Source organism: Xyrauchen texanus, chromosome 46, assembly GCF_025860055.1.
Source record: "Xyrauchen texanus isolate HMW12.3.18 chromosome 46, RBS_HiC_50CHRs, whole genome shotgun sequence".
Taxonomy (NCBI): domain Eukaryota; kingdom Metazoa; phylum Chordata; class Actinopteri; order Cypriniformes; family Catostomidae; genus Xyrauchen; species Xyrauchen texanus.
In genome coordinates this window covers 19247274-19273894 of record NC_068321.1, presented here as the reverse complement: position 1 = coordinate 19273894, position 26621 = coordinate 19247274, and the positions used below count along the sequence as shown (strand labels likewise).

The 26621-nt window shown below is 38.1% G+C and overlaps 1 protein-coding gene across 1 annotated transcript in view; it reads right to left on the bottom strand.

The window, feature by feature from the left end:
- Positions 1 to 1872: 1872 nt before the first annotated feature.
- Positions 1873 to 26621, bottom strand: part of LOC127638365 (large neutral amino acids transporter small subunit 1-like) — a 36999-nt gene continuing 12250 nt past the window's right edge. The window contains exons 3-10 of the mRNA XM_052119854.1: positions 16547 to 16652; positions 16120 to 16164; positions 15273 to 15396; positions 14773 to 14876; positions 14413 to 14509; positions 11931 to 12080; positions 6565 to 6742; positions 1873 to 6214 (exon numbers count right to left, since the gene is read on the bottom strand). Of these exons, the coding sequence (XP_051975814.1) occupies positions 6159 to 6214; positions 6565 to 6742; positions 11931 to 12080; positions 14413 to 14509; positions 14773 to 14876; positions 15273 to 15396; positions 16120 to 16164; positions 16547 to 16652 (860 nt within the window). The 3' untranslated portion in view covers positions 1873 to 6158. The remainder of the gene's footprint in view (positions 6215 to 6564; positions 6743 to 11930; positions 12081 to 14412; positions 14510 to 14772; positions 14877 to 15272; positions 15397 to 16119; positions 16165 to 16546; positions 16653 to 26621) is intronic.

Here is a 26621-nt window from a genome sequence, read left to right as displayed (position 1 = left end):
TTTCCCTTTCTCCTTCTCCATCTCCCTCTCTTTCCCTTGGCACTGACAATCATACACAAATATATTGTAGGCAGGAGAGTTGAGGTTAGTTTGTCATGTCACAAAAATGTTATGGAGACCATTTACAGATTCTAAGGATATGATCAAAAGGCACACAGAGGCGTGCCATTTTAAATGTCTTTATTATTATTACTATTGGGCTTAGAAACTTTTTTAAATCACAAATTCCTTTCACAAGAGAAGCTGTATTCTCCATTGTAGGTTTGAAATAAATAAAATAAATAAAAGCAGGGGATTGCCTAGATAAGTAATTTGATACAACAACAGATAGCTGGTTTGCATTATCTGTTACTTTAGCTTAACACTTTTCAGAAGAACAAAAAAAAAAAAACAACAACAATAAATCCAGGAATGAATAACAATTCATTTAAAAAGCCACAGTGAGTGTTTTCACACATACTGGTGGTTTACAGTGATATGTTTGTTTTACTCTGGTCCAAACGCTTCATGTTTCCATGACGACTGACCAGCAAAGACGCACGTGATGTCATGTTTACATGACTCCCGATTGTTAAAATGAGTATCAAATTAACGATAAACTTTACCAACAGAGACACAGGTACGCAGTTTATTTGTCGCGCTGCTGTTTTTGTTTCACGCTCTAGCAGTTAATAAACAGAACTGCATGCGTCTTGCGGAAGAACATTGTAACCGGCGCTACTTCTCTCCGTTTATGACTATGGACGAGTCACCCAGGTCCTGTGCTACTCCACAGCGGCGGCGACCCGCTGGACTAAAATAGTCCGAAAATAAACACTTATTATAGGTGTACCATGGTGATTCAGGATACTGACCCCAGTACTCACCGATATGGTTTCGGAATCGGAACAACTTTAGGTAAAAGGAAAGAAGTGTGAGACACAGCTTTGGAGCAACTCAGTTGATTCACAACACTACATAACTGGTTCTCCCTCTGCGTGTGTTTCGCGCTGGATGACGGTCGTGCTGAGCGGTGCAGGTACAGAGGAGAAGTAGAAGAAGAGAAGAGGATGACACCATTTGCTAAGCGGGGGGTGTTTTCATTTTCATCCTTAACACTTACATTTTAAACCACAAACTACTGAGTATGTTTTGGACATTATTTAACCTTGTCAAAGACGAACAAAATTTTTAGAATAACAACATTTCTTACTCCAACTTTTAGGGGTGCTGAGCTCCTTTTTAGGGGTGCTGAATCACCCCTTAAAAGGGGCTAGACTCGCCTTTGAGTTACAGAAATACTCAAACCAGCCCATCTGGCACCAACAATCATGCCATAGTCGAAATCAATGAGATCATATTTTTTACCTATTCTGATGGTTAATGTGAACATTAACTGAAACTCCTGACCCGTATCCGTATGATTTTATGCATTGCACTGCTGCCACATGATTGGCTGATTAGATAATCGCATGAATAAGTAGGTGTACAGGTGTTCTTAATAAAGTGCTCAGTAAGTGTATCACTTATAATTGAGTTTTACATCTGGAACCAGACTGTTGCACTCCATGACAGAGCTTGCTGGACTACTTACCAGTATTTTGCAGTTAAATATCTTTTTACAGTAACTGCATAATTAACTGTTGTCTGAGTCAACCGATACTTCTCACATTAAATTAATTTTCCTCAAATTAATGCTTAAGTAGTCATTTAATACACATAATATAGCCTGCATTTATTTATTTATCTGCAATAATGACAGGCTTATTATCAGCAATGTGCCAAGGCAGTATTCACCCTTAAAAATGTTCCATATATCTGCCTAATAGATAGTTTGATGGATAGACAGACACAAGTACTAAAACTTTTGATTCATGTTTTAATTCTCTGAATATTCAACAATGTTCTGCACAAAGTAAAAATAACTTCAGAGCATGAAATTTTACATTTTGCAAACAAACAAAAAATTACAGTAGACATGAAACAAATACATAAAAAAAAATGAATAATGAACTACTAAGCAGGTTCTATTCATTGATGTATTTCATTCCTAAAACACTACACTTCACAGAGAAGACCGTTGAAAACAGTGTACAACGACTATTGTTCATTGAATGTAGCATACATCACACATAAAGGCTCTCTTCTCTCATATGGAGTTTCAAACTCAACTGAGGCGGAGTCTGCCCTCATGCAAAGAGATTGCATAAAACAGTATGTGAAAGTAACAGATAATGTTATGGGTGTAACTGTGTTGTGGATAAAATATGTTTATGTTGTATAGGTGTGTAAGAGTGTTTAATCAAAGATGGATTGTTGAAAGAAATGTAAATTGCTTAGTGAGCGGCATATTTTTGTTATACTTCTAAGGCACTACAAAAATCTAAAAATGTTGTAGTGATAATTGTCTAGCAGTCATTGTGATGTCATCTGTTGTCATACAGGGCCAGTGTCAGTGTTGGGCAGACTCATCAGCAGTTATTTTTGAACTATTAATGGGCACAAAGGGAAACTAAGCCAAGCCATCACATACAACATTTACAGTGTCATCAAAAAAAATATCATACAAATCAAAACGAAAAAAATATAAAGATCAGTAACATTTAGTTTTTTAGCATTTAATAAAAATGCCTGGTAAATATTAGTAGAGGACTAACTGAAGGACCCTACAAATAAATAAATACATATTTATTAATTTATTACTTATTCATAAATAAGTGCATTTCTACATAACTATTTAAATTAGATAAGATGGTCTTTGTTGGCTGGAGTGTTAGTCATACTGCTGTAGTTCTCTAAATAATACAAGCTTCACTATCTGAACACCCACTAAAAGATAAGAGCAATAAAGAAAAACAAACGTCTTTTAGTCCTTCCAAGCAGAAACTAGTGGTGCACCGATCGATCGCACACTAATCTAAATCGGCCGATCTTCGTCTTAAGTCTGTGAAGTCGTGTCTAGAATCAGGGACGGATTTTTTGGCAGCATGCAGGGAATCACATAAACACTGCTACTCTAATGAATGAGCTCTTTCCCAGCCCTTGATGCATGACAGTGACCTCTGGAGGGTGCATTGTTGGCAAGTATTCACACATTTAAACTTTCAGACATGCTGTTATTCAGATGAATATGCAGGTTTGCTTTTAAATGTGTTAGAATTACATGTGTATGAATATAAAGTTGACCATTTTCTAGAGTCATTACGGTAGTAATTCTGACTCACTGCACTGTGAGCACGGAGAGGATACAAATCGGAGTATATGTGATGTAACGCGAGTCATGACAATCATTAACTAATGTTAATTAATACAACTTTGATTTGAAATAAGTAATAGTATATGTTGTAACTAACATTAAGTTCATTAGTTCATGTTAATTACAGTAATGTTGTTAAATAATGTTAAAATTGTTTTACTTTTTTGTAAAGTGTTAACGTTATTTTACTGTGTGGGGCATAAACATATAACTGCACAATCTAACTTGCAAAAGTGAGGCAAAGAGTACTTTTTAAAAAGCGGTATCGGTATAAGCCTCAAATTCCTGATCGGTGCAACGTTAGAAGAAACCTTAAATTGTTCATAATCATAATAATCTTAATCATAATAACCAAAACTAGGGCTGAAATTATTAGCCGATGTTATCGACAACGTTGACGATAAAAAAAAAACTGTCGACAAAAATGTTCATGGTCAAATAGTCGCTTGATCTCATTTAACGTAACATGAGCTCATATGAACTCTAATGATGATGCGCGAGACCAGCACTGCAGTTTGCGCCTGACTGAGGAGAGGAAGAAATGCAGCTAACAGTCCAGACGCACACTAATCTTTCACAGCTTCAAGTGATGTAGCTCGCAAAGTATGAGGGAATTATACAAAAATACCAAATAAGTAAATACAGAAGCACTCTCGTTGTGGGATCTGCTGCTATGCTGAAGCAAAACTTGCACGTCATGCGTCTTTGAAGGAAACACCCTGCCGTTACATCTTTAATGCAGTTATATTGAATGTGTTATAGCTTTAATAAAGTTCAAATAATAAGGAAGCAGGTCATGTAAATAACTACAAACTCCGAAATTAGAAATGTTTCTGTGCATTCAGCGCCTCTTTTATGAGTTGCGCGAAGTGTCCCAATCTGAGGGGGAGAGATTGAATCTAAACAAAAACACTTGATAACAATAGGATTTTTGCTGTGAATTCTTTTACTGAATTTAACTTTAAAAAGTATTTGTTTCCTTTATTTCAGTGAATGTCATGTAGGGTAATTTTTAAAAGATGATTTTGTCCACTTTATTGTTAGTAAGCACGTGTAATACAACTTTTTAAGTCGGGGCACAAGCTGAATAATCGGTTAAGAGCTAATGATTAATCGTTGCAATAATTGCCCGAACAGTCAAATAATCGTTAGATTAGTGATTATCAAAATAATCATTAGTTGCAGCCCTAACCAAAACACAATGTTATTTCTTCGTCCTTGTGTCCCACCGCTTCTGTTTTGTCTTAAAATAACATCACCTTCATCGTCTGACTTTTTAACCCCAAACATTCCCAAAACCCCCAGACTTCCCCATCAAAAACAAAAAAAATCAAACAGTGTCTCTGACATACACAGCTGATTCATAACCAATCATTCAACCATTGAGTAAAACTAGGATAACTCAAAAACACTGCATTCATCTCTCAAGTGCAGCCATCCAAATCCAAAACACGCATTTTACAGCAAAATCATTGTTTTGTTTTCAGTCCAAAAACTGATGAGGCACTAAAATCTCAACTCTTGTTAGGGTAAATTTAACCATACCTTTGAAGGTGCAATATAAAGATGCAGTAACTGGAGTAACCAGCAGGCCATATGCACTGTAGTGCAACAGCAAAAAACCTTTTTAAATGGTGACAGCATCACCATAAACCTCTACAGTAACTCTACATCTGTTTATTTCAGAAATTAGTATCTTTAATGATACAAGAGGACATTTTTCTTGAAAGGTCCATAATGATCAAGAGACTGACTGCTTCAGAGGTAATTCATCATCGAATAGTGCCCCAGGGTCCAGTGCTAAGTACTGTACTTCATGTATATCTGTATTGGTCAACAGCTTCCAATCTTTTGTGCTCCTTAAAATCATAGTTAGGCGTACAAAATATACAATCAAATCTAGGAGTGTAATGTAAGTTTACTGAGTTAAGACAATGGAGCAAGGCTTTTGGTATTGGGCTTGATCGGTTTTCTGATGAATTTGTGAATACTGTATGTCTAAAACAGTAGTAGTAATAATAACAATAAGAAGAGGAAAAAGAAGGAATTGGGTGAAACCAATCAGATGACCAAGACAAAAGAAAAAGGGAGAAATTCCTTGAAATTCTTACAAACAGCATAAAAAAAGCTGCAATAACACATCAAAAATAAATCTGTTGAAGTATAAAGTCGTATCATAAAGATTGTACAAAATAATACATTTCTACACTGACAGACAAGGCACAGCAAACTTATCATATCTGCTGTAGAATAGCGAATGGCCAACAGTGTGTGTAGATCAGTGAAATTACGTCATGATCCAAGTTGTGAATTGTTTAAATTTCGTTCAAGAGTTGCAAATGTTTACATTTCGTTCAAGAGAAGATCATAGCTTTAACCATTGAAAATTGGCAATGGTGTCTCCAAAGAGCGAGATGCTTTCAGCTTGGTATGCACTTTTCCTAACATACATTTAGAAACAAAAGCTGAAATCACAATACAGGAAGCTCACTATCTAGCAAACACACCACATTAAAAGAAGGGCAAAACAAGGTACTAAATAAAGGGATGACTGAGAAAACCACTTGCAGACTTCAGTAATGATGCTGTATGACACATATATCTCGAATGGTCTAAAAATGTATCAGAAAACATGTAAATCAAACTATAAAATGTATACAGTATGATACATTTGATTGAGGGAAGGACTGACAAAACCAATTTCCAGAACTGAAATGCTCCTGTGACCTCTTAGGTCCAGACACTTGTCTTGTCTGGTCTCATTTGTTGTAATTAATATAGATTTTGCCAACATTATCAGCAGGATAAGACTTTCGTCTGGCTCACACATAAAGAGGTGAGGCAGTTGAGGAATACATTAAGGATGGATGCAAGGAGACTTGAATTTGTGCGCTGAGGGGGCATCTGTCGCTCCATTTGTTCTTCAGGACTCCTGAGGTACCACATCCATCATCTTCTGACACATAGCCGTAGCGGAGACTGGACAGAGAGAAACAATGAGTAAACATCTGCTTTCATACATGAAACCAAGTAAATAATCGTAAAATTGTCAGATAAACATTTCCAGTTAAGTTAACACATCTTACTCGAATAAGCTTTCTGTGTATTATACATACTTAAAAATTACACCAAATGGAGGGGCTAGAGCTTTAGCATTTTCAAGAGTTTTCAGAGATTGTAATTGACTGCTGGTTAAAGTAAAATTAAAAATTATGTTTAAAGATAATCTGTTAGCCTTAATCACCTGTAGTGCTTTCAAAATTTAAATGGCTAACAACTGTCCTTTTTTCACAAAATCGTAAAAAACACACAAGAGCAGAGACACTCACAGATGATCTGCAACAGCCACTTTGGCTTGGTCTGCCATCTAACGCCAAAGAAGTAAACAGGAACTCCTGTGGCAATGATTCCAAATCCAATGGCACACTCGACAGGCGTTTTCCAGATAGAAACCACAATGAGGAACAAGCAGGCCAATACAAACATAATTGGCAGCAGGATATTGACCTAGCAGAAAGAGAGAGGTGATCATAAGTAAGTGCCTTCGTTTAAACTGCTATCGCTTAAACTGTTGGGGCTAATAAAAAGTCTATGGGAGGAATTCATTAAGAATGAGGCAACATTTTTTTTGCACACCCTGTCTGCTCTGGTATAGTGCACAAAATATACTTATTATTAGGCAAGTGAGTATTTTGATCTTATCATTATTTCCATGCATATTTTACAACTCCAAACCATATAAACCTGAATGCTTATTGGATTAAATCATTTTCAGTTGGTATGTATTTGTGTAATGAGGGAGGGTGTGGCGAAATTGACTAATACCTTATATCAAGGTGTGCATAATTATTAGGCAGCTTCATTACCTCAGGTAAAATGGGCCAAAAAAAAGATTTAATTGAAAATTTGAAAAGTCAAATATTGTAAAATGCCTTTCAGACAGATGCAACACTCCTGAAATAGCTAAACTATTGAGGCGTGACCAACGGATAATCAAACGTTTTGTTGCGAATAGTCAACTGGGGCTCAAAAAACGCATTGAGAAGAAAAAGAGCAAATTAACTGCAAAAGACTTGAGAAGAATTAAACGTGAAGCTACCAGGAACCCATTATTTTCCAATGCTACCATTTCCAGAACTGCAACCTACCTGGAGTGTCCAGAAGTACAAGGTGTCAAGTGCTCAGAGACATGGCCAAGGTCAAGAAGGCTGAAACATGACCACCACTAAATATATTCACAAGTTGAAGCATCAAGATATAAAAGAATTACACGAAGACAGATTTTTCAAAGATTATATGGACAGCTGAAATTGCAAATTGACAATCTCAATTGAAATTGAGAGTGACACTTGATGGACCAGACGGATGGGCCCATGGCTGGATCACTAATGGACACAGGGCACCACTTCGAGTCAGGTGCCAGCAAGGTAGAGGAGGGGTACTGGTATGGGCTGCTTTCATTAAGGATGAGGTAGTTGGACCTTTTCGAGTTGAAGATGGACTGAAACTCAACTCTCAAACCTACTACCAGTTTCTGGAAAGTACTTTCTTTAAGCAGTGGTAAAGGAAGACGTACTCAGCATTCAAGAAGGCCATGATCTTTATGCAGGACAATGCTCAATCACATGCATCCAAGTACTCCACTGATTGGCTAGCAAGTAAGGGCCTCAAAGATGCCCAAATAATGACTTGACCCCCTTCCTCATCTGACTTCAATCCTACTGAGAACTTGTGGCCCTTCTCAAACGTGAGATTTACAGTGAGGGAAGACAATACACCTCTTTGGACAGCATTTGGGAGGCTGTGGTTGCTGCTTCAGTGATAGTTGATTGTGATTAGATCAAGAAACTGACAGACTCCATGGATGGAAGACTCATGGCAGTTATTGAACAGAAGAGTGCCTTTATTGGTCATTGAATATTATTGAAAGGCCAAAAATTTTATATAATTGTCATTTTATGTTACTTATTTGTTGCACCTACTCTAAAAATTGAGAATAAACAACTAAGTTGGGAGAAATTCTTTTGTGCACACTTGGAATACAATTTGCCTAATAATTGGGCACACAGTGTACTGAAGGAATTACACATATCAGGCAATTACACAAACGCGGCCAGAAAACCTGAGCTGAACAATGTGCAATTCTGATCTAGCAAGCCAATTCTGAGTGCTATATAGCGAAGGGTGCAGAACACCATCTAGATTGCAGGTTAGTGAGTGAACAAGATGCAGCTTTTTGCTGTTTTTTTACTATGCGCAAAAGTGGCGTAACAGTTTGGTGAATTCGCCTCTGAGTGTTTATCTTTTAACAATGCCTTCAAAAAGTTTAAAATGGTCCATATTTTGTTAATGTTACAAGATTTAACAAACTTTTATTAATTAAAATAATGTTTGATTAAAGAATAATAATTTCAGCAAATATAAATAAAAACATTACATAAGCAATTGTTCATTGTTCTTCAGTAGCTCAATTTGGACATCCTACTCTTTGATGTTTGGGTTGTGTCTTGTTTTCTCCATTGTGATACAATGGACTTATAATCAAGGTAGGTTCAAAGCTTTGCAAATCTTTTTATAACGTTCTCTTCCAGCCTTTTTTTCCTTCTAACAACTTCATCACAATCTTCCACAGCAGGAGTGATTTAATCTGCTGTATTAGTTTAGATTTTGTATAGGCCACTATTGGTTTAGCTTGTTGACAGAAGGGCTAACACTCTCTTCAAGGACTGTTAATGCCCTTACATGCAACTTCTACAAGGGAATGCAATGTAGCATTTAACCCTTAGGCTCTCGTTCATTGGAGAAGGTTTTTAAGCTATTTTATTGTTTAAAATATGTCAGCTTTTCTTTTTTGAATAGGTTTAAAAAATTGGGATACAAAACCTTTTTGATACTGACAACATGAAACATTTATATTTATACTAGATATGAGGATTAAATTATTTTTTTTTTTTATAGGATGTACATGTACTAATTTCACATTAGCACTGATATTTAAACATTAGAGCTACATTTCACTATTAATATTCTATTTATATTTATAGTTTTGGATATTTACATAAAAGTATTGTATTTAGTTTGTATTTTCATCCAACTTTATAATCATCTTTATTTTGTATTTACATTTATATACATTTTAAAGTAGATTTACATTGGATATTCTTCCTGGATTATTCATAGTTTGCTGAACTGTTTCTCCACTGCTGACAGTCTCTATTTTTGTTTCTTTTTTGTATGAGCTCTAGTCTATTTAATAAAAGACTTAGTTTTTCACTTACCTCTGCTCCTGTGTCTTCAGTACCTGACAACCTATGTGGGGACTAGCTCTCTTAATTAGTGAAACTCCCAATAAAACTTTTGTTAATAAAGCATTATATTTTTTTTCTTAAAGGGAAATAAATGCATTTTGACCAGAAAATAAGTATATTTTAAAAATCTGTGATTAACTACGAAACAATTATGCGATTAATCACGATTCAAAATATAATCGACTCGTAGCACTAATAATAAGTAACTAGCCAAATAAAAAATTAATAGAAGTGTTCCATCACTGAAATCAACAGTGTCTAAGGACAGTAAAGGACACATAATGCCAACCTTGTTGATAGTACAGTGAATGAAACAGACAATTAACTATTCCTAATGGGATACGAGACCGGAACATTCTGATCATTAAGCAAATGGCCTCTTTCACTCCAGTGCCTCCAAACCTGCTTTGATTAACAAGCCTTTGCATCTGACAGATGAGTCCAGAGGAAGAAACAAGAGATAGAATATGAATTAAAGAGGGAGGGCAGTGTGTACAAAATGTCTGTGTTACCCTTGTGTGACTGGCTATGCCCAGTTTCAAGGCGCCAACACACTAGAGTTTACGATGTGGCAGAGAACACTGCAAATTCATAGATTTCAACAGGGTTGGTGCATCGGAAGGACGGAGAGGGAAAATGAATGCGATAGTGATGCTCTGTCATGCGACCCAAGGTTGAGAACACTTAAACCTTTGCTGAAACACACCCTGACGTAAGCATGCGTTGACCAATCAGAATCTCGGAAAGGTGGGACTAGCTGCGCCGTGAAATCGAAAAAAGAAAGAAAAAAAAAACACGCAGAACAAACTCAATCATGTTGTGTATTCATTCCCTATGTTTCTTTGCCAGGCTACAAAGATGATTATTGTAGAGGGAGAGCCTGGAAAATTGTTTAGTGGTACATTGTCGAAAGGTTCTATTTTAGATAGCTATCTCTGTCTGTGATAGCCACTGGATTGCCGCTTGTTTTCAAACTGAACCGCATCTTTTCTAGGGTACATGCCTTCAGTGACGTGCGGTGATGTCTTAAAGAGGCTAGGCACTGAGTTATGAAAGCCAGATTAATTGTTTAAGCTAATAAAACGTAATAACAGTGAACATTACACACAAGCGTGGCATATCAAGAAATGTAAAAATCAGGATGTATATCGTGTACTCTCTCTCTCTCTCTCTCTCTCGCTCTCTCTCTCTCTCTCTCTCTCTCTCTCTCTCTCTCTCTCACGCACACACACACACACACACAAGTGCGTAAACAGTGAACGTTATGCATTTATCAGATCCTTCAAAACCTCTCGGTTTTCCTTTACCTTTTCATTGTGGTAGGTTATATTCAGCTTACCTTTGTCAAGTGCAAGGTCGATCCGAGATTTTCCAAAGGTTTTCAGTGTAATTTGACACTGGATGTGAGCTGACGACTTTTCATGCTTGGTTAAAGCTGCGGGCAGGTTGTTCAAATCACAATATCCCGCTGAAGTCCAAACAGTATGACTGGTTGAAAAAAGCAGGCAGGGATAGCAGTACAGCCGCTGATTGTTAGCGCAGCCACATAGCCAATCTTTTCTTACATACCAATCAGTTTGAAATGATCGGATACTTTTTGGGCCCTTTTGCTGTACTAGTCCATCTAAGGCTGGCGTAGACCTCCCTCTTGCAATTAACTCCTATTTGGAATTAAAATCGAGCTTGGAAAAATTTCTTAATTCCGTGATTACGGCTGGTGCTGTCATTTTGAATTTTGCGGGGATTAGGCATGTACGCTAGCTGTGGTGTAATGACGTTAGCTACGCAAATGTCCAGGAATATCTCGATTTTAATTGGTCCATGTCTGATACATGTAACGGAGATGATTACGGGCATAACATATTTACGTCAAAAGGCACAGCAGATTTGTGCTTTTTGCCGTACATGTTAAAGAATACAGGATCGGCGCGCATGCGTAACATGGGTTTTCCGCTTGTCGTCTGCAATGAATGGACCGTAAAAGCACTGCTTATTCTACCATTTGTTTTTAGTTGATTATGCGCTACTGCTACATTTGTCATCATAACGTCTAAACAATAGGAATAACACACATATTGCATGTATAAATCACAAGAATAAAAAGTAAAAATCCAAATACAAGTTTATTATTTAATAAACATTTTATTTTTGAATTTTGGCAGGGTAGGCAGTGCCTAGTTTGCCTACCCAGACCGCACGTCAGTGCATGCCTTCCAAACTGATCTTTCACATTCCGATGAGTCAAATGCACTATCGGTGCTTGGCCTAGTGTGTAGGCGTCCTCAGGCTGTGAGGAACTTTTTCACTATCAGCAATCCATCTCAATTAATTGGCAGATGTTTAGCCAATCAAATGTAATTTAGTTAATTATAACTTAACTAGCTTACCTTAATTGGCCGTTCCAGTTCAGGTTTCTTATAGCGTAACCACATCATGCCGATGATCGCCATCGCGATGCAGAGCCAATTAAAGAAGCTGAAGAAATTAATGACTGAGAATATGTCGTTGGAGAATGCGTAGAGGAGTGTCATAATACACTAAAAGAGAAAGGAAAGCAATGCAATTTAATCTCTCATTTCAAAATTGAATAATTCAGAAACATTATTACCAAGTTTATATATATATATATATATATACAGTGAGGAAAATAAGTATTTGAACACCCTGCTATTTTGCAAGTTCTCCCACTTGGAAATCATGGAGAGGTCTGAAATTGTCATCGTAGGTGCATGTCCACTGTGAGAGACATAATCTAAAAAAAAATCCAGAAATCACAATGTATGATTTTTTAACTATTTATTTGTATGATACAGCTGCAAATAAGTATTTGAACACCTGAGAAAATCAATGTTAATATTTGGTACAGTAGCCTTTGTTTGCAATTACAGAGGTCAAACGTTTCCTGTAGTTTTTCACCAGGTTTGCACACACTGCAGGAGGGATTTTGGCCCACTCCTCCACACAGATCTTCTCTAGATCAGTCAGGTTTCTGGGCTGTCGCTGAGAAACACGGAGTTTGAGCTCCCTCCAAAGATTCTCTATTGGGTTTAGGTCTGGAGACTGGCTAGGCCACGCCAGAACCTTGATATGCTTCTTATAGAGCCACTCCTTGGTTATCCTGGCTGTGTGCTTCAGGTCATTGTCATGTTGGAAGACCCAGCCTCGACCCATCTTCAATGCTCTAACTGAGGGAAGGAGGTTGTTCCCCAAAATCTCGCAATACATGGCCCCGGTCATCCTCTCCTTAATACAGTGCAGTCAGCCCTGTCCCATGTGCAGAAAAACACCCCCAAAGCATGATGCTACCACCCCCATGCTTCACAGTAGGGATGGTGTTCTTGGGATGGTACTCATCATTCTTCTTCCTCCAAACACGGTTAGTGGAATTATGACCAAAAAGTTCTATTTTGGTCTCATCTGACCACATGACTTTCTCCCATGACTCCTCTGGATCATCCAAATGGTCATTGGCAAACTTAAGACGGGCCTTGACGTGCTGGTTTAAGCAGGGGAACCTTCCGTGCCATGCATGATTTCAAACCATGACGTCTTAGTGTATTACCAACAGTAACCTTGGAAACGGTGGTCCCAGCTCTTTTCAGGTCATTGACCAGCTCCTCCTGTGTAGTTCTGGGCTGATTTCTCACCTTTCTTAGGATCATTGAGACCCCACGAGGTGAGATCTTGCATGGAGCCCCAGTCCGAGGGAGATTGACAGTCATGTTTAGCTTCTTCCATTTTCTAATGATTGCTCCAACAGTGGACCTTTTTTCACCAAGCTGCTTGGCAATTTCCCGTAGCCCTTTCCAGCCTTGTGGAGGTGTACAATTTTGTCTCTAGTGTCTTTGGACAGCTCTTTGGTCTTGGCCATGTTAGTAGTTGGATTCTTACTGATTGTATGGGGTGGACCGGTGTCTTTATGCAGCTAACGACCTCAAACAGGTGCATCTAATTTAGGATAATAAATGGAGTGGAGGTGGACATTTTAAAGGCAGACTAACAGGTCTTTGAGGGTCAGAATTCTAGCTGATAGACAGGTGTTCAAATACTTATTTGCAGCTGTATCATACAAATAAATAGTTAAAAAATCATACATTGTGATTTCTGGATTTTTTTTTTTAGATTATGTCTCTCACAGTGGACATGCACCTACGATGACAATTTCAGACCCCTGCATGATTTCCAAGTGGGAGAACTTGCAAAATAGCAGGGTATTCAAATACTTATTTTCCTCACTGTATATATGTATATATATATGTATGTATATAAATCTACTGTGTATATATATATTAAGGTACAATATTTCTGTACATTTTACTTCAAAGGTAATAAAATCCAGACAATAAACAAAAAAATTTCCAATTTCCATGACTTTTCCAAGAATTTTTGATTCCGGGATACAGATTTTATAAAATAATATTAATTCAGACCGTTTAGTGAACCGTTCCAAATACAGAACAATTCACTGATAAATGGGACATCACTATGGCTAGCAAGCCACTTATACTCAATAAAAGAGCAATATCTAGCTGATTAAATATTTTAGAGCAGTACATTACTATTACATTTGAGATTGTATTAATTTCCATGACAATTTAAAAATTCCCAGGAGTTTTCAGGACTATGGGAACCCTGATTTTAGCCAAAATACTGTTTGCATGTGCTTATTTATTCTTATTAGAGTACTGTGTCATTAGTTTGCAACATGCTAACCTCAAACTTGATTGAAATCAGGAGGTTGAGTCTCCTATGTGCTACATGTAAGGATTACTATTTGTGTGACAGTTCGGACAGCAGACAGCAAGGTGCCTTGCTAGGTTTCGAAACAGAGCAATATTATATGTGTTGTGGTCAGTCTCAGACACCTACAGTAAATATAAGAGAAGGCATAGGGGTCAGAAGGTCAGGGTGGATCATTGACAACAAGCTGGGAAGATGACCTTCTCTGGACCCAACGAAGAACAGCCTGAGGGAAAAGAGCACATAAAAAGACAGATCAGTTTTGTCCATTATTTACGTCTGTTATCAGATAACAGAGTAGGCATTATAAACTAATCCTTTCCCAGATAACCTGATCATCAATTGCTGTGGAAAAAGTCTGTAGGGTGATTGCAGAACAACACTAACAAGATTAATTAAATAAACAGCTTTAATGAAGGAAAGTGATCTGATTCATGCAACCTCTAACATGTAGGATTTGTGAGAAGTGTGTGTGAGTTTGTGTATTACCTGGATGAGGTAAACAGTGAGCCATTCACAGAGCCAAAGCATGACAACCCCACAAACACAGGAATTATCCAGGCCATTGGCCCCAGGTGGTAATTTCCAAAGTCCTGGAGAAAACAATTTATTCATTGAGTGATAAAAAATACATTAGAACAGCAAGTAAAATTGGAATGGAATCGAAGAGTAGAGAATAAAGTGTGAATCTTCTGAAAAAAAAAATTAAATAGAGGGAAACATTTGCATAAATCAAATTTTTTACAAATACTATCATTATGTATAACAAATCTGATTAGATTGTTTTTCACATTACAGAAATGAGAATGCAAAGCAATATCTTTATCATTCTAAGAATAGGTTTCAGTTTCACTATTTTTCTAAATATTGTTTTTCTGTTGATTTTGGGATTAAATATGTAACAGACATGTTCTTGAGATTCATATGAAAATAAAGAATTCTAAAATATAGTACTGGTACTGATATCAACAGTATGTGGTGACATTTACCACAGCAACAGCCTCCGATGTAAGCATTTCCTGTGGAGAGAGGGTGGTGAAGTAGGCCAGGTTGGTCAGCACATAGACAACAGTGACAATGGGGAGAGAGATGATGATGGCCAAGGGAAGATTTCTGTAACATACCAGCACATATGCAAAAATTATACAATCCATTCTTCCAAAAACCATCACTCTCAAGAACTTTACAATGTTTTCCAATTAACAGAACACATCCTTAAAGAATATTCCAGGTTCAATACAAGTTTAGCTCAAACAACAGCATTTGTGGCATAATGTTGATTACCACAAAAATGTATTTCGACTCCTCCCTCCTTTTCTTTAAAAAAAAAAAAAAAAAGCAAAAATTGAGGTGGAAGTGAATGGGGCCAATAGTTGGTGGGTTTAAAGGCATAAATGTGAAGCTTATAATTTAATATAAGAACTTATCCTTTTAAAACGTGTATTATTTGAGGTGTTAAGTACTTTGAATTGTTGGTTTTAGGGATTGTTGATATTTCATCGTCATGGCAACAAAGTTGTAAAATTGGCTATAACTTTACACAGAAAAGGCAATTTTATTGCACTAAAATCATGTTTATAAACATATTGTATACGTCTTGTGGCTGCACTTCTGAAATATTGAGTATTTTAACGTTTCTAGATTGGCCCCATTCACTTCCATTTTAAGTGCCACACAGTAACACAGATTGTTGCTTTTTTAAAGAAAAGGAGGAAAGTAAAATAAATTTTTGTGGTAATCAGTGTTATGCCATAAATGCTGTTGATTTGAGCTTAATTTGTATTGAACCTGGAATATTCCTCCTTTAAGGTTCATTTGAGCATTTATTTGACTTACCTGTATGGCTCGATCATCTCCTCAGTGACAAAATTCAAATAATTCCTTGTAAAAAGAGAAAATGAATTAGCAAAACAAATCAAAACATATCCTCTATTTACAAATATAAATAAAATGCAAATGTACAAACTAATACGTTTTCACTGTCTAAAGTGTGCCGTACTAGAGAGCGCTTTCAGAAAAGTGTTATTGTTGACATGGCCTTTCCCTTCTAAGAAAAGTGAAAAGAAACTAATAAAGTGAGAGAAATTAAAGTAGAAATAAAAATGTTCTGTTAAATGTCTATTTAACCTTTGCACACAGCCCATTGGCTATTGCGAAACTAAGAATGTAACACTATACTTGTGTTTTACTTGTTTAACATCAAAATTGCTTCTGCTTTAATAATCGTTCTAATTCAAATGTAATTCTAGTTCTTTAGTCTTACCATCCTCCATAGGCAAAAAGCCCACTGTAAAGAGCCAATCCGATGTTCCCAAAGTCCATATTGCTTCCTTTGAATGAATTGGCAGGCAGGAGCTCATAAGTATCACCTGTGATAAAACAAATTGTGTGAAGCATTAGTTTACAGTACTGTTGCAACCTTTAACACAAGCCTTCTCTTCAGAAACTGATAGTAGGGAATATTATGTAATATAAACAAACTGCACAAGTCATAATATCCGGAGACCACTCTGCAATTCCCAAGCTTGTGTGGAAAAGTTTTCCAGTTAGGGCTTACAAGGCGATTCCTGCTGTTATAATACAATGCATCTGAGCGCTACATATAATATGATTGCGCTGATATTATGAAGCTCCCACGTTGGTGGTATGAGACTGATTGTGGGCAGTGAGTCAGCCCATGAAGATCAAGGCCACAAATTCCACATCCAAATAACAAGAGGGATGTGAAAAGGGAAATTGAAGGGAAAAGATTTATGTTTATGGATGTTTCATGTTTAGTCTGTTCCTCACACCAAGCAATGGTTTGGCTTGAGAAGACTTGGAAAATAGTCCAATGTCAAATGGTACAATTTCATAGTGTTTTCGCATTATTTTTGTAGTTTGAAAGCCTTTATCTCTATTTATTGTAATTGCATGAAAATTTATGAAATCAGCGAATTCGTCATAATTTCTCCTTTTGTGTTCAACAGAAGAAAGTAAGTCATTTAAGTTTGGAATGACTAGAGGGCAAGTAAATAATGACAGAATTTTCATTTTTGGGTGAACTAATCCTTTAAGCACACGAAGCAAGTGAATTTCACACTGAATCACCAAATTAATTTGTGGTGAATGGTGTTTTTTCAAGCTGGGGCCCACTTTGTCACTCCTGTGAGAAAGCAGGGGAAGATCCAGCATCGACGTACATCCAGTTAGTAGATTTAGGGGGGTGTCCCTCAAAGAATAGGCCATATAGGTCCAATTTATGGACACGAAACTCCGCCCCTTTAACAGGTTCTACCAGGAGTGTGAGTAGTAGCATTGTTGTTTAGCAACAAATAAGTGCAGGTCAGAAGGAAACTCGCTTGACAACATCTGGTTGAGAGGGACTTGTCTGGTGTGTACGAATTAATAGAGTCCCAAAAGACTCAAGTGACAGACCAGTGTGAATGGTGGAGGCCTTTGCTTCCTGGTCACATGGCACGAGAGCGAGGTGTGTATGTTTGACTGTAGGCCTGAGGCAGTCAGGTAAAAAGCAAGAGTGAAAGCCTGTTTAGACTCATTGTATAAACTGAGAATTACAGGCTCAGACATGAGCTTGAGAGGACTACACCAGCTCAGAGAAGCACAATCTCTGTCTGAGAGAAACACTTTGACAGCAGATCTTAGCTTACATAGCCTAGATTCAATCTGAAGAGAGCAGAAATCATACACACAAAATTCAAACACTCACTTCTACTAACACAGTGGTTCTCAAATTGGTTGCAGGTCTGTCATCATATGGTTGCAGACGGAAGGAAAAAACATAAATACAAATCTGTATGATTGTACTTAGTTATGATACAAAAAACAGGTTTATGAACTTTCAAAAGGGAGGAGAAAACGCTTCCCTTATCCTTTGTTTTTGATGTCAAAGGCCTAACTTTACTACAATATTTTTCCATAAATTAAGGTGTCATTTGGTAGAATCCAAATTAGGCAAATGCCAACCTGGACAGATCCAGACTACTTTAAGTACAAGTTCACTTGCAAAGAGGATAAACTTAGATAGATGTTTTTTACTTAATAATAAGATTATTCAACATCTGAAGGTTTTGTTTGCTCTAACAACTGAGTATGTGGTGGCAGTTAAGTTAAATGAGTTAAATGAGCAGTGCAGAATCAGTTGTGTAACCATTAGAGCATCAATCTGATCAATTTAATGGACAAAGAGAGTCATTGGAGTCATTTTTACATGGCCCTCTGGAATACTTGATTCTGAATGGTCAATCACATCATTCTGCAGTAAATATATAATGTACAGTACAGCTGGCCATTATCACAATATAAACTCAGGGTGATTATCATTTGTATCTTTTGTAAGGGTCATTTGTAACTCTAAAGGTGTTTATTTGGAGATAATAACCAAAAGACTGTAAATCATCCTGCATATTACATAGCTACTTTCCAAAAACATCACAATAAATGGGCATGAAATAAATTTGAGTATGTGTGTGTGTGTGTGTGAGAGAGAGAGAGAGAGAGAGAGAGAGAGAGAGAGAGAGAGAGAGAGAGAGAGAGAGACATTAAAAAAGCTCATTATCTTGAGGTCAAAATACAGAAAATGTTACAAAACTTCAGTACCGGTGCTGTAGTCATGCTGGCTTGGTGTTGTGTTTCCATTATGAAATAGTCTTGTTATATACATTTTTTCAGATGATGGATCACAACCCAAAATCAGGTTTCAGGTCTGTTCTTAATGCAATAAATAATCAAATGTATAAATGCAAATTACTATATAATTGTATACAGTTTAGAATGGCAAAATAAATAGGCTTTTCAACTTTTAAAAGGGAGAACCTTTGCTGACATCGAAGGCTGTGCATACAAAACCAGCATATTTTATTTTTATGAAAATTCCTATATGGCTTATACAATATAATAATTTGCCCAGTGTTAAATAGGGTACATTTACTTATGCAGTTGATAATCCATTTACAACATTTTCAATTTTCTTATTCAGCCTACGTTATGTTTATAATTTCTGCATATTGTTGGACCTATGTCTGATTTAAAGAAAATTTTAAAAAGTTTATGATGATGACAATAATGTTGATAAGTGGGTGGAATCTAATTAGTGACCCAAAAACAGTTAGTTCACTTCCTTTCTCTAGGTGGAGCTGCAGTGCAAACATTGTTAGAGATTGTAGATAAACCATTGGTGTTTTGTTGCATCAGCAATGGCTGAGTGGGTCAGGTGTGATGATGTAAAAGAATTAAGCATTACTGCCTCTCTCAAAACAAGCACAGAGATAAACATCGTGACCTTTTCAGAACTTGCATTCTAAATCACTTTTCCAAGAAAAGTTTTTTGTTTTCCATTTAAATTCAAAATGATTATAGTTCCTTCTCAACCATAGTCACACAGCTTTCAATTGTTACACAAACAGGGTTTCTGCAGGTATCATCAAATCTAATTTAATGCTTTTTAATGCCATTTTTAACATATTAATGCCATACACGACCCATGACTAACCATGGATACATATATATATATATATATATATATATATATACACACACACACACACACACACACACACACACACACACACACACACACACACACACACACAATACATTTTTAAAATACCCATGTCCCAAATTCTGAATTGTAACTATTCAATTTGACAATGATGCAATGATGATAATCTTGGATATTTTAGAAAATGTGCATAATTTAAATAAACTGTATCACCTCTGAACGGAGTTAGAAATGGCTCAGGAGACAGCTTAAAATGTCAAAATTTATTTGCAGATATTCCATATTTAATTTAACAATGTACCAATCAACTAGATGCTGAATGCTAGGCATCCTGAAAAATAAGGCCATGACTGGAAAAAAAGCCATCAAGTTTCTGTTTGTGTAAATTGTATCACCATCGAATACAAGCGACTATAACCTCCTTCAACTATAACCCCAAATTCTATCAGTCTGGACAGTGAAGGAAAAACTGTTTTAACTTTGTGTAAATAAGAGAATTAATCCACGTGCCTTAGTTCATCACTTTTAGTTCCAACTCTGACTCAACATTTTTCAATTCATTGTTTTTATCCTTGTATCTCCACCTTAGAGTATTACATTTTGTGATCATTTTAGCCATAATTGTTTTAGATTTGTTTTCGGCCTGCTCAGCTAGTTGATCAGCATCCTTCTGAAGGCTGGCGGACACCTCCCTTTTCTAGTTCTTCCAGCTCATCTTCCAAAGCTTTTCTCTTATTTTGTATAATCTTCTCTTCTTTTAGGGACATTGTGAAAAACAAAGTGCATTGCTCTCAACAGTTTCTCAATATTCCATGTGGAGAAGCCAGTCTTGAGTGAATTGTGTAGCGTGTGCAGTCCACAGCTCCCAACAGAAATTAGCTGCCGACCTCCATGTAGATGGAGATTATTGAGGAACTTCAAGTTTACATTTGGGCAATCCATACTAATGGAAAGGAGATGCTTCAGGTCTAATAGGCACACCTTTCCTAAGAATAGAAATAAATAAATGATTTGACATCAAAAAGAAAATCTGAAAAGATGTTACTGACATGTTTGGTTTTTGCGAATTTGCTCTTATAATTTCAAAAATTGCTTTTTAAACACCATCTAAAAGCAATAAGATTCACTGAGGAATGAAAATGACATCTTGTATCTTGATTATGTATTCTAGATTTGCAATGCAAACATGGAATACTATATGCACTAATCAATACAAAGAGCACTGTAATACTTCTATATAAAACCTGTATCTTCATCCTTAATTCATCCAAAAACAATTCCATTAACAAAAAAATACAACTATACCTACTTTGCAATGCTGCAGCAGATCCTCTGTCTTTGAATGTCCCATGAACTGTGATCCAAGATAACGGGACTGGACACAACCAGCCTCCCAAAATCGAAAATGGACATCTAGTTGTTTATTTTTTGTCGACTGGTTGAAACTCTCATCAAACATCAACACAAATGACCCTGCATTGTTAATTGCAGAAGTCAGTTTATTTTTGAAGAATGTGGCAAGTCCAAATTTTGGTCCAAAAATGTAGCTGGTTTTGTCCTTTCCACATGTGAAAGATTTGGCTATTTGTGAATCAGTGTGAAACATTGTCTGGAACAACTCAGAAACACCTTCATTAGATGTTTATGATTGGTGCTGCATGCCAGTGTTCAGACACCAGTCACATTCTAACCAAATGCTGCTCGAAGGTCGCTTGATTTTCCTTCGGTAGTGGCTCTGCTGGAAGTGGTGGTCACTACTACTAGCGGTGGTAGTAGAAGTTGCTGAAGAGGTTACAACCGGTCACGGTTGTCTGCCTTTTACAGCCGATTTGTGGCCATCAGACTGCATATGAGATTTAGCGCCGTTGACACCTATTGTACCTAGCTTAAATACTTTTTTACAAACACTGCAATCTCCTTCTCCATGTTGACCAACGGGCTGCAACCATGTCCTAAATTCTTCATCTTCCAGTCACTTTTGCTGGAATTTGCACTTCCCCAATTTGTGCAACTTTGTATTTCTCTGCTCTAACTCCTCCAGGTTCCAGCCCGCCCCTGTCCAAACATCTAGCATTACAGCAATTTTGCACTGGCTGGAGGCAATTACCAAACTGGTTCTGAGTGTTTATCACACCAATGTACATATTTTGTGACAGCAAATCAAAGTTATTAATTATGAAGGCTATTTTCAAAATAAATTGGTAATATTCTTTTTCAAAACTATAAAAAAAATTAAATCCTTGTAGGAATAACATTTAATGCTTTTTAATGCCATTTAAGGAATTTGTTATTTTTAGTCTTTCACCCACAGAGGCCCAGAAGAAGTTAACCTAAATACTTACAGTAGAATTGAAACTTAGCTTGTTCATGAAAACACACACACACACACACACACACACACACACACACACACACAAACTTCTATCCTACTAATTGCTGAATGTTTGACAAGTTCAATTAGTGATAGCGAAATGATTAGTAGTTAAATACTAATTGTTAAATTATTAGTTCAATTTAAAAAAAAAAAAAAAGTATATGATGATTATTCAACACCACACCTTTAAGGAATTGCAGGAGCTTTTTAGGCCAATTCATTTACGTATGTAAATTTGATGTCTTGCATAATAAATTACGTCATCACGTGATTTTGCTACTTTTAGTGACATTTCAGTAAGCCTTTGGCGACTTCCCATGAGAAATAATTGGCAACACTGCTTGTTGTCTACTGTCTGCTTCGACGGGAATATTCTAAAGCGACATCCAAACTAAAATGGAACATCTAAAGGAATAAGTGACAAGTGACTGATTTAAAACAATTGGCACAAATAGTGTTTGTGATGTGAAGCTCCCGGGGATATATAAATCACAATTTATTACAATAATGTTTGATGTTAGCATGTTGCTAAACTAATGACGTGATACTCTAATAAACATAAAAGCACATACTGTAACACACACAAATATTGGGTAAAATACAACATTTTCAATTAAATGTAACTATTTTTATAAGAGCTATGAATTTAACATGTTAATACAGTGTGATTAATTATATAAAAAATAATGCATTAAAAACTAAAGTATAAGTATTATAAAGTATTAAAGTATATCCCATCCTGAGAGACTGAGCAAGAGAAAGAGAGGTGGGCAGTGCAGAATTATCGTTACAAGTTGTCATGTCGCTTTAAAATGTGTTTTCTACCCTGTTTCAGCAGTTCAGTGGTTTGTTTATCTTTGTAACCATAGTAACGTAGTACCAGCACATGTTAGGAAACAGGAAGAAAAATTCCTATGCACTAATTTGCTACAGGAATGCGCAAGCTCTACCAGTCGTCAGTTTCTGAGTCGATCGCTTTTCCTTTCCCCTTTTTGCTAAGGCAACGTCTGTGAGTATTTATCATCGTGTAACATTAGGTTACTGCTTATTTTAATTTTGTAAGACTATTGAGAAGGCTAATTTAGCTTTGTTTATTGCTGCTGTTGTTTTTTACTAGCTCTAATGTGTTAATCATATAAGCTGCACTGCTATGTTAGCTAATCGGTGCTATTTACACTGTTACTGTGTATTTGGGTTTGATTAATAATATAGACTTCTTATACTGTATTGCAGTTTCACAAAATTCCCAGTAAACTTCTTGGAAATGAATCAGCTGTGTCCTGGAGTTTCTTGGGAGTGTTTAAGCTGAATGGAATATAGTCCATGACAGTGAAAAGACGCCAACACAGCTAATGAGGGACACAAGGATTGCCATCCTACGAAGCAACTCAATACCGGGAGATAAGCGGCTAACACTACAGCACCCTGTCGGCTTCACACTAGCTTCCTTCCCCTGATATTGAAAACACTGTGAGTCACAATGTCACAACGTAGCAAAAGTAAAAAAAGGAAATGGAGATAACCAATCTGAGACTGTGCGTTCAAGAAGCAGTCGTTCATCTGGTACATTGTCCAGCTCGAAGATTAGCATGGCCGTCGCCATGGCAAAGGCAAAGGCTGAAGCAGCGCAAGCTAGAGCGGCACATGCGCTAAAAGAAATTCAACTTAAAGTGGAGCAGGCACGAGTTCAAGCTAATCTTGATGCTTTAAATAATGAAAAAGAAAAGGATGCTGCCATAGCAGAGGCAAATGCTCTTGTGGCTGGTTTACAAGATATGGTCTTTGAAGTATGTAGTAAGGCTAACAGCCCGGTCCCTCAATCGGTCAAAGACCAGCGCGTCGCAGCCTATGTGTCGGCACAAGCCAGCCTAAGCAGCAGGGGTCTACCCATCAGAAGAGGGAGTGACTATGTTTCGCCAACGCTTCATTCTCCACACCCTCAACCAATTAATGTAATCTCTTCAACACCCCAACCACTCAACGCAAGTCAAACCCAAGCTGTTGCTTCTGCCGACATTATGCCACACCAAATTCCTCAGGCCCCTCAGACCAGTGGGTCACCGCCACAACAAAGCTTCAATCAGCCTCTCAACTCCTCTCCAGCTCTTCAGCTTGGTGGGAATCGGCCGCAACAGAACTTCAAACTGGGTTCCTCATCTCCTACACACGCACCTGCTCACAGGATGCCTTATGGAGCTAGCTATGACCATTCTACGTCCACTGGAGACCTCATCAAATACCTCGCTCGCAGCCACCTGGTGACTTCAGGCCTCACCACATATGATGACCAGCCAATGAACTATTGGGCCTGGAAAACATCGTTCATGAACGCTATCATCAATTTAGACCTGTCTGCCGCAGGAGAACTCGACCTCCTCACCAAGTATCTGGGTAAAGAATCAACAGAACAAGTAAGAAGAATAAAAACAGTCAACATCAAGGATCCAGCAACTGGATTGCACATGGCATGGGAGCGCCTCGACGAAATATACGGCGCACCAGAGGCCGTCGAGCAGGCTCTATTCAACAAACTAGAAAACTTTCCAAAGGTCACAACAAAGGATCCACAGAGACTCAGGGATCTAGCCGACCTGTTGGCAGAGCTACAAGCCGCCAAGGAAGACGGCTATCTGGCAGGCTTGTCGTACTTGGATACCTCTAGAGGAATTAAGCCCATCATTGAGAAACTCCCATACAACATACAAGAAAAGTGGCTTTACTTTGGTACAAGATACAAACAGGAACATTTCGTTAGCTTCCCACCTTTCTCAGTGTTGGTAAACTTCATCGCCACGGAGGCAAGGGCTCGCACCGACCCAAGCTTTAACCTCTTCATGCAAGCTCCAGCAGAGAGAAAGAGTAAGTGGGAGAGGCCTACAAAGACATCCGTTTATGTTCACAAGACGCAGGTCTCAGGAACTGCTAAGGACGAGTGTAAAGAGAGTACAGAACGAATTGATCCAAATAAATACTGCCTTCTGCATAAAAAGCCCAACCCTCTGAGGAAATGCAGAGGCTTCCGTGAAAAGAGCATAAATGATCGCAAACAGCTTTTGAAAGCGCATTACATCTGCTTTCGCTGTTGCTCCTCCACAGAGCATCTTGCAAAGAACTGCACAGCTGAGATAAAATGTACAGAGTGTGAGAGCACCGCTCATGCGACAGCGCTTCACCCCTGCCCACCTACCTGGAAATCTAAGTCATTCCCTTCCACTTCAGATGACGGCGGGGAGGAGGACAGAGCAGAGATCCAGGAGGTCAAGTCGACGTGCACTCAAGTATGTGGTGAAGGATTGAGTGCCAGTGCATGTGCTAAGATCTGCCTCGTCAGCGTGTTCCCAAACGGACGCAGGGATGAGTCCAAGAGAATGTACGCCATACTGGACGAGCAGAGCAATCGCTCCCTGGCGCGGTCGGAGTTCTTCGAGGTTTTTAAGATCTCCGGAAGTTCCTACTCATATACACTCAAGACCTGTGCGGGACGTTCAGAGACAGCGGGGAGGAGAGCCAGCGGTTACACTGTGGAGCCGGTGGACAAGACAGTAAGCATTTCTTTGCCTACACTCCTCGAGTGCAACCAAATCCCTAACGTTCGCACTGAGATTCCTACGCCGGAAGCAGCTTACCATCATGCCCACCTGAAGCACATCGCAGATAAGATTCCGCCTCTGGATCCGGATGCCAAAATACTCCTCTTACTGGGCAGAGACATCTTACAGGTACATAAGGTTTGTGAGCAGATAAGTGGCCCAGGAGATGCTCCGTTTGCTCAAAGGCTTGACCTAGGATGGGTCGTCGTCGGTGATGTGTGCCTCGGAGGTGCCCACAGACCACTTGAGGTGAGGAGTTACAAAACAACCACCTTAGAGAACGGTCATACGAGTTATCTTCTGCCATGCAACAACCAGATCAGAGTGAAAGAGGTGTTTGGTCAAGTGCCTAAATCTCAGCATCATCCACAACTAACCTCCACCCGTGGCTCAATGATGCCCAGTGGAGACTGCTTGGGGCAGACTGTCTTCGCTCGTACTCCCGACGACCACAGACTCGCTCCATCCATGGAGGATCTAGAGTTTCTGAAGATAATGGAAGCTGAGTGCTGTCAGGACAGCTCCAAAAGTTGGGTTGCACCTTTTCCCTTTCGGTCGCCGAGACAGCGGCTGCCTAACAACAGGAAACAGGCTTTCGACCGTCTTGTCTCACTCTGGCGCTCATTGGAAAAACGACCACAGATGAAAGTCGATTTCCTAGAGTTTATGGAGAAGATGCTCCAGAAGACACAAGCAGAAGTTGCCCCGCCAGTGCAGCCTGGACAAGAGTGTTGGTACCTGCCCCTGTTCGGTGTGTACCATCCTAGGAAGCCAGATAAGATCCGTGTGGTCTTTGACAGCAGCGCGTCATGTGAAGGAGTGTCACTCAACGATGTCTTGCTCACTGGCCCTGACCTTAATAATAGCCTGCTAG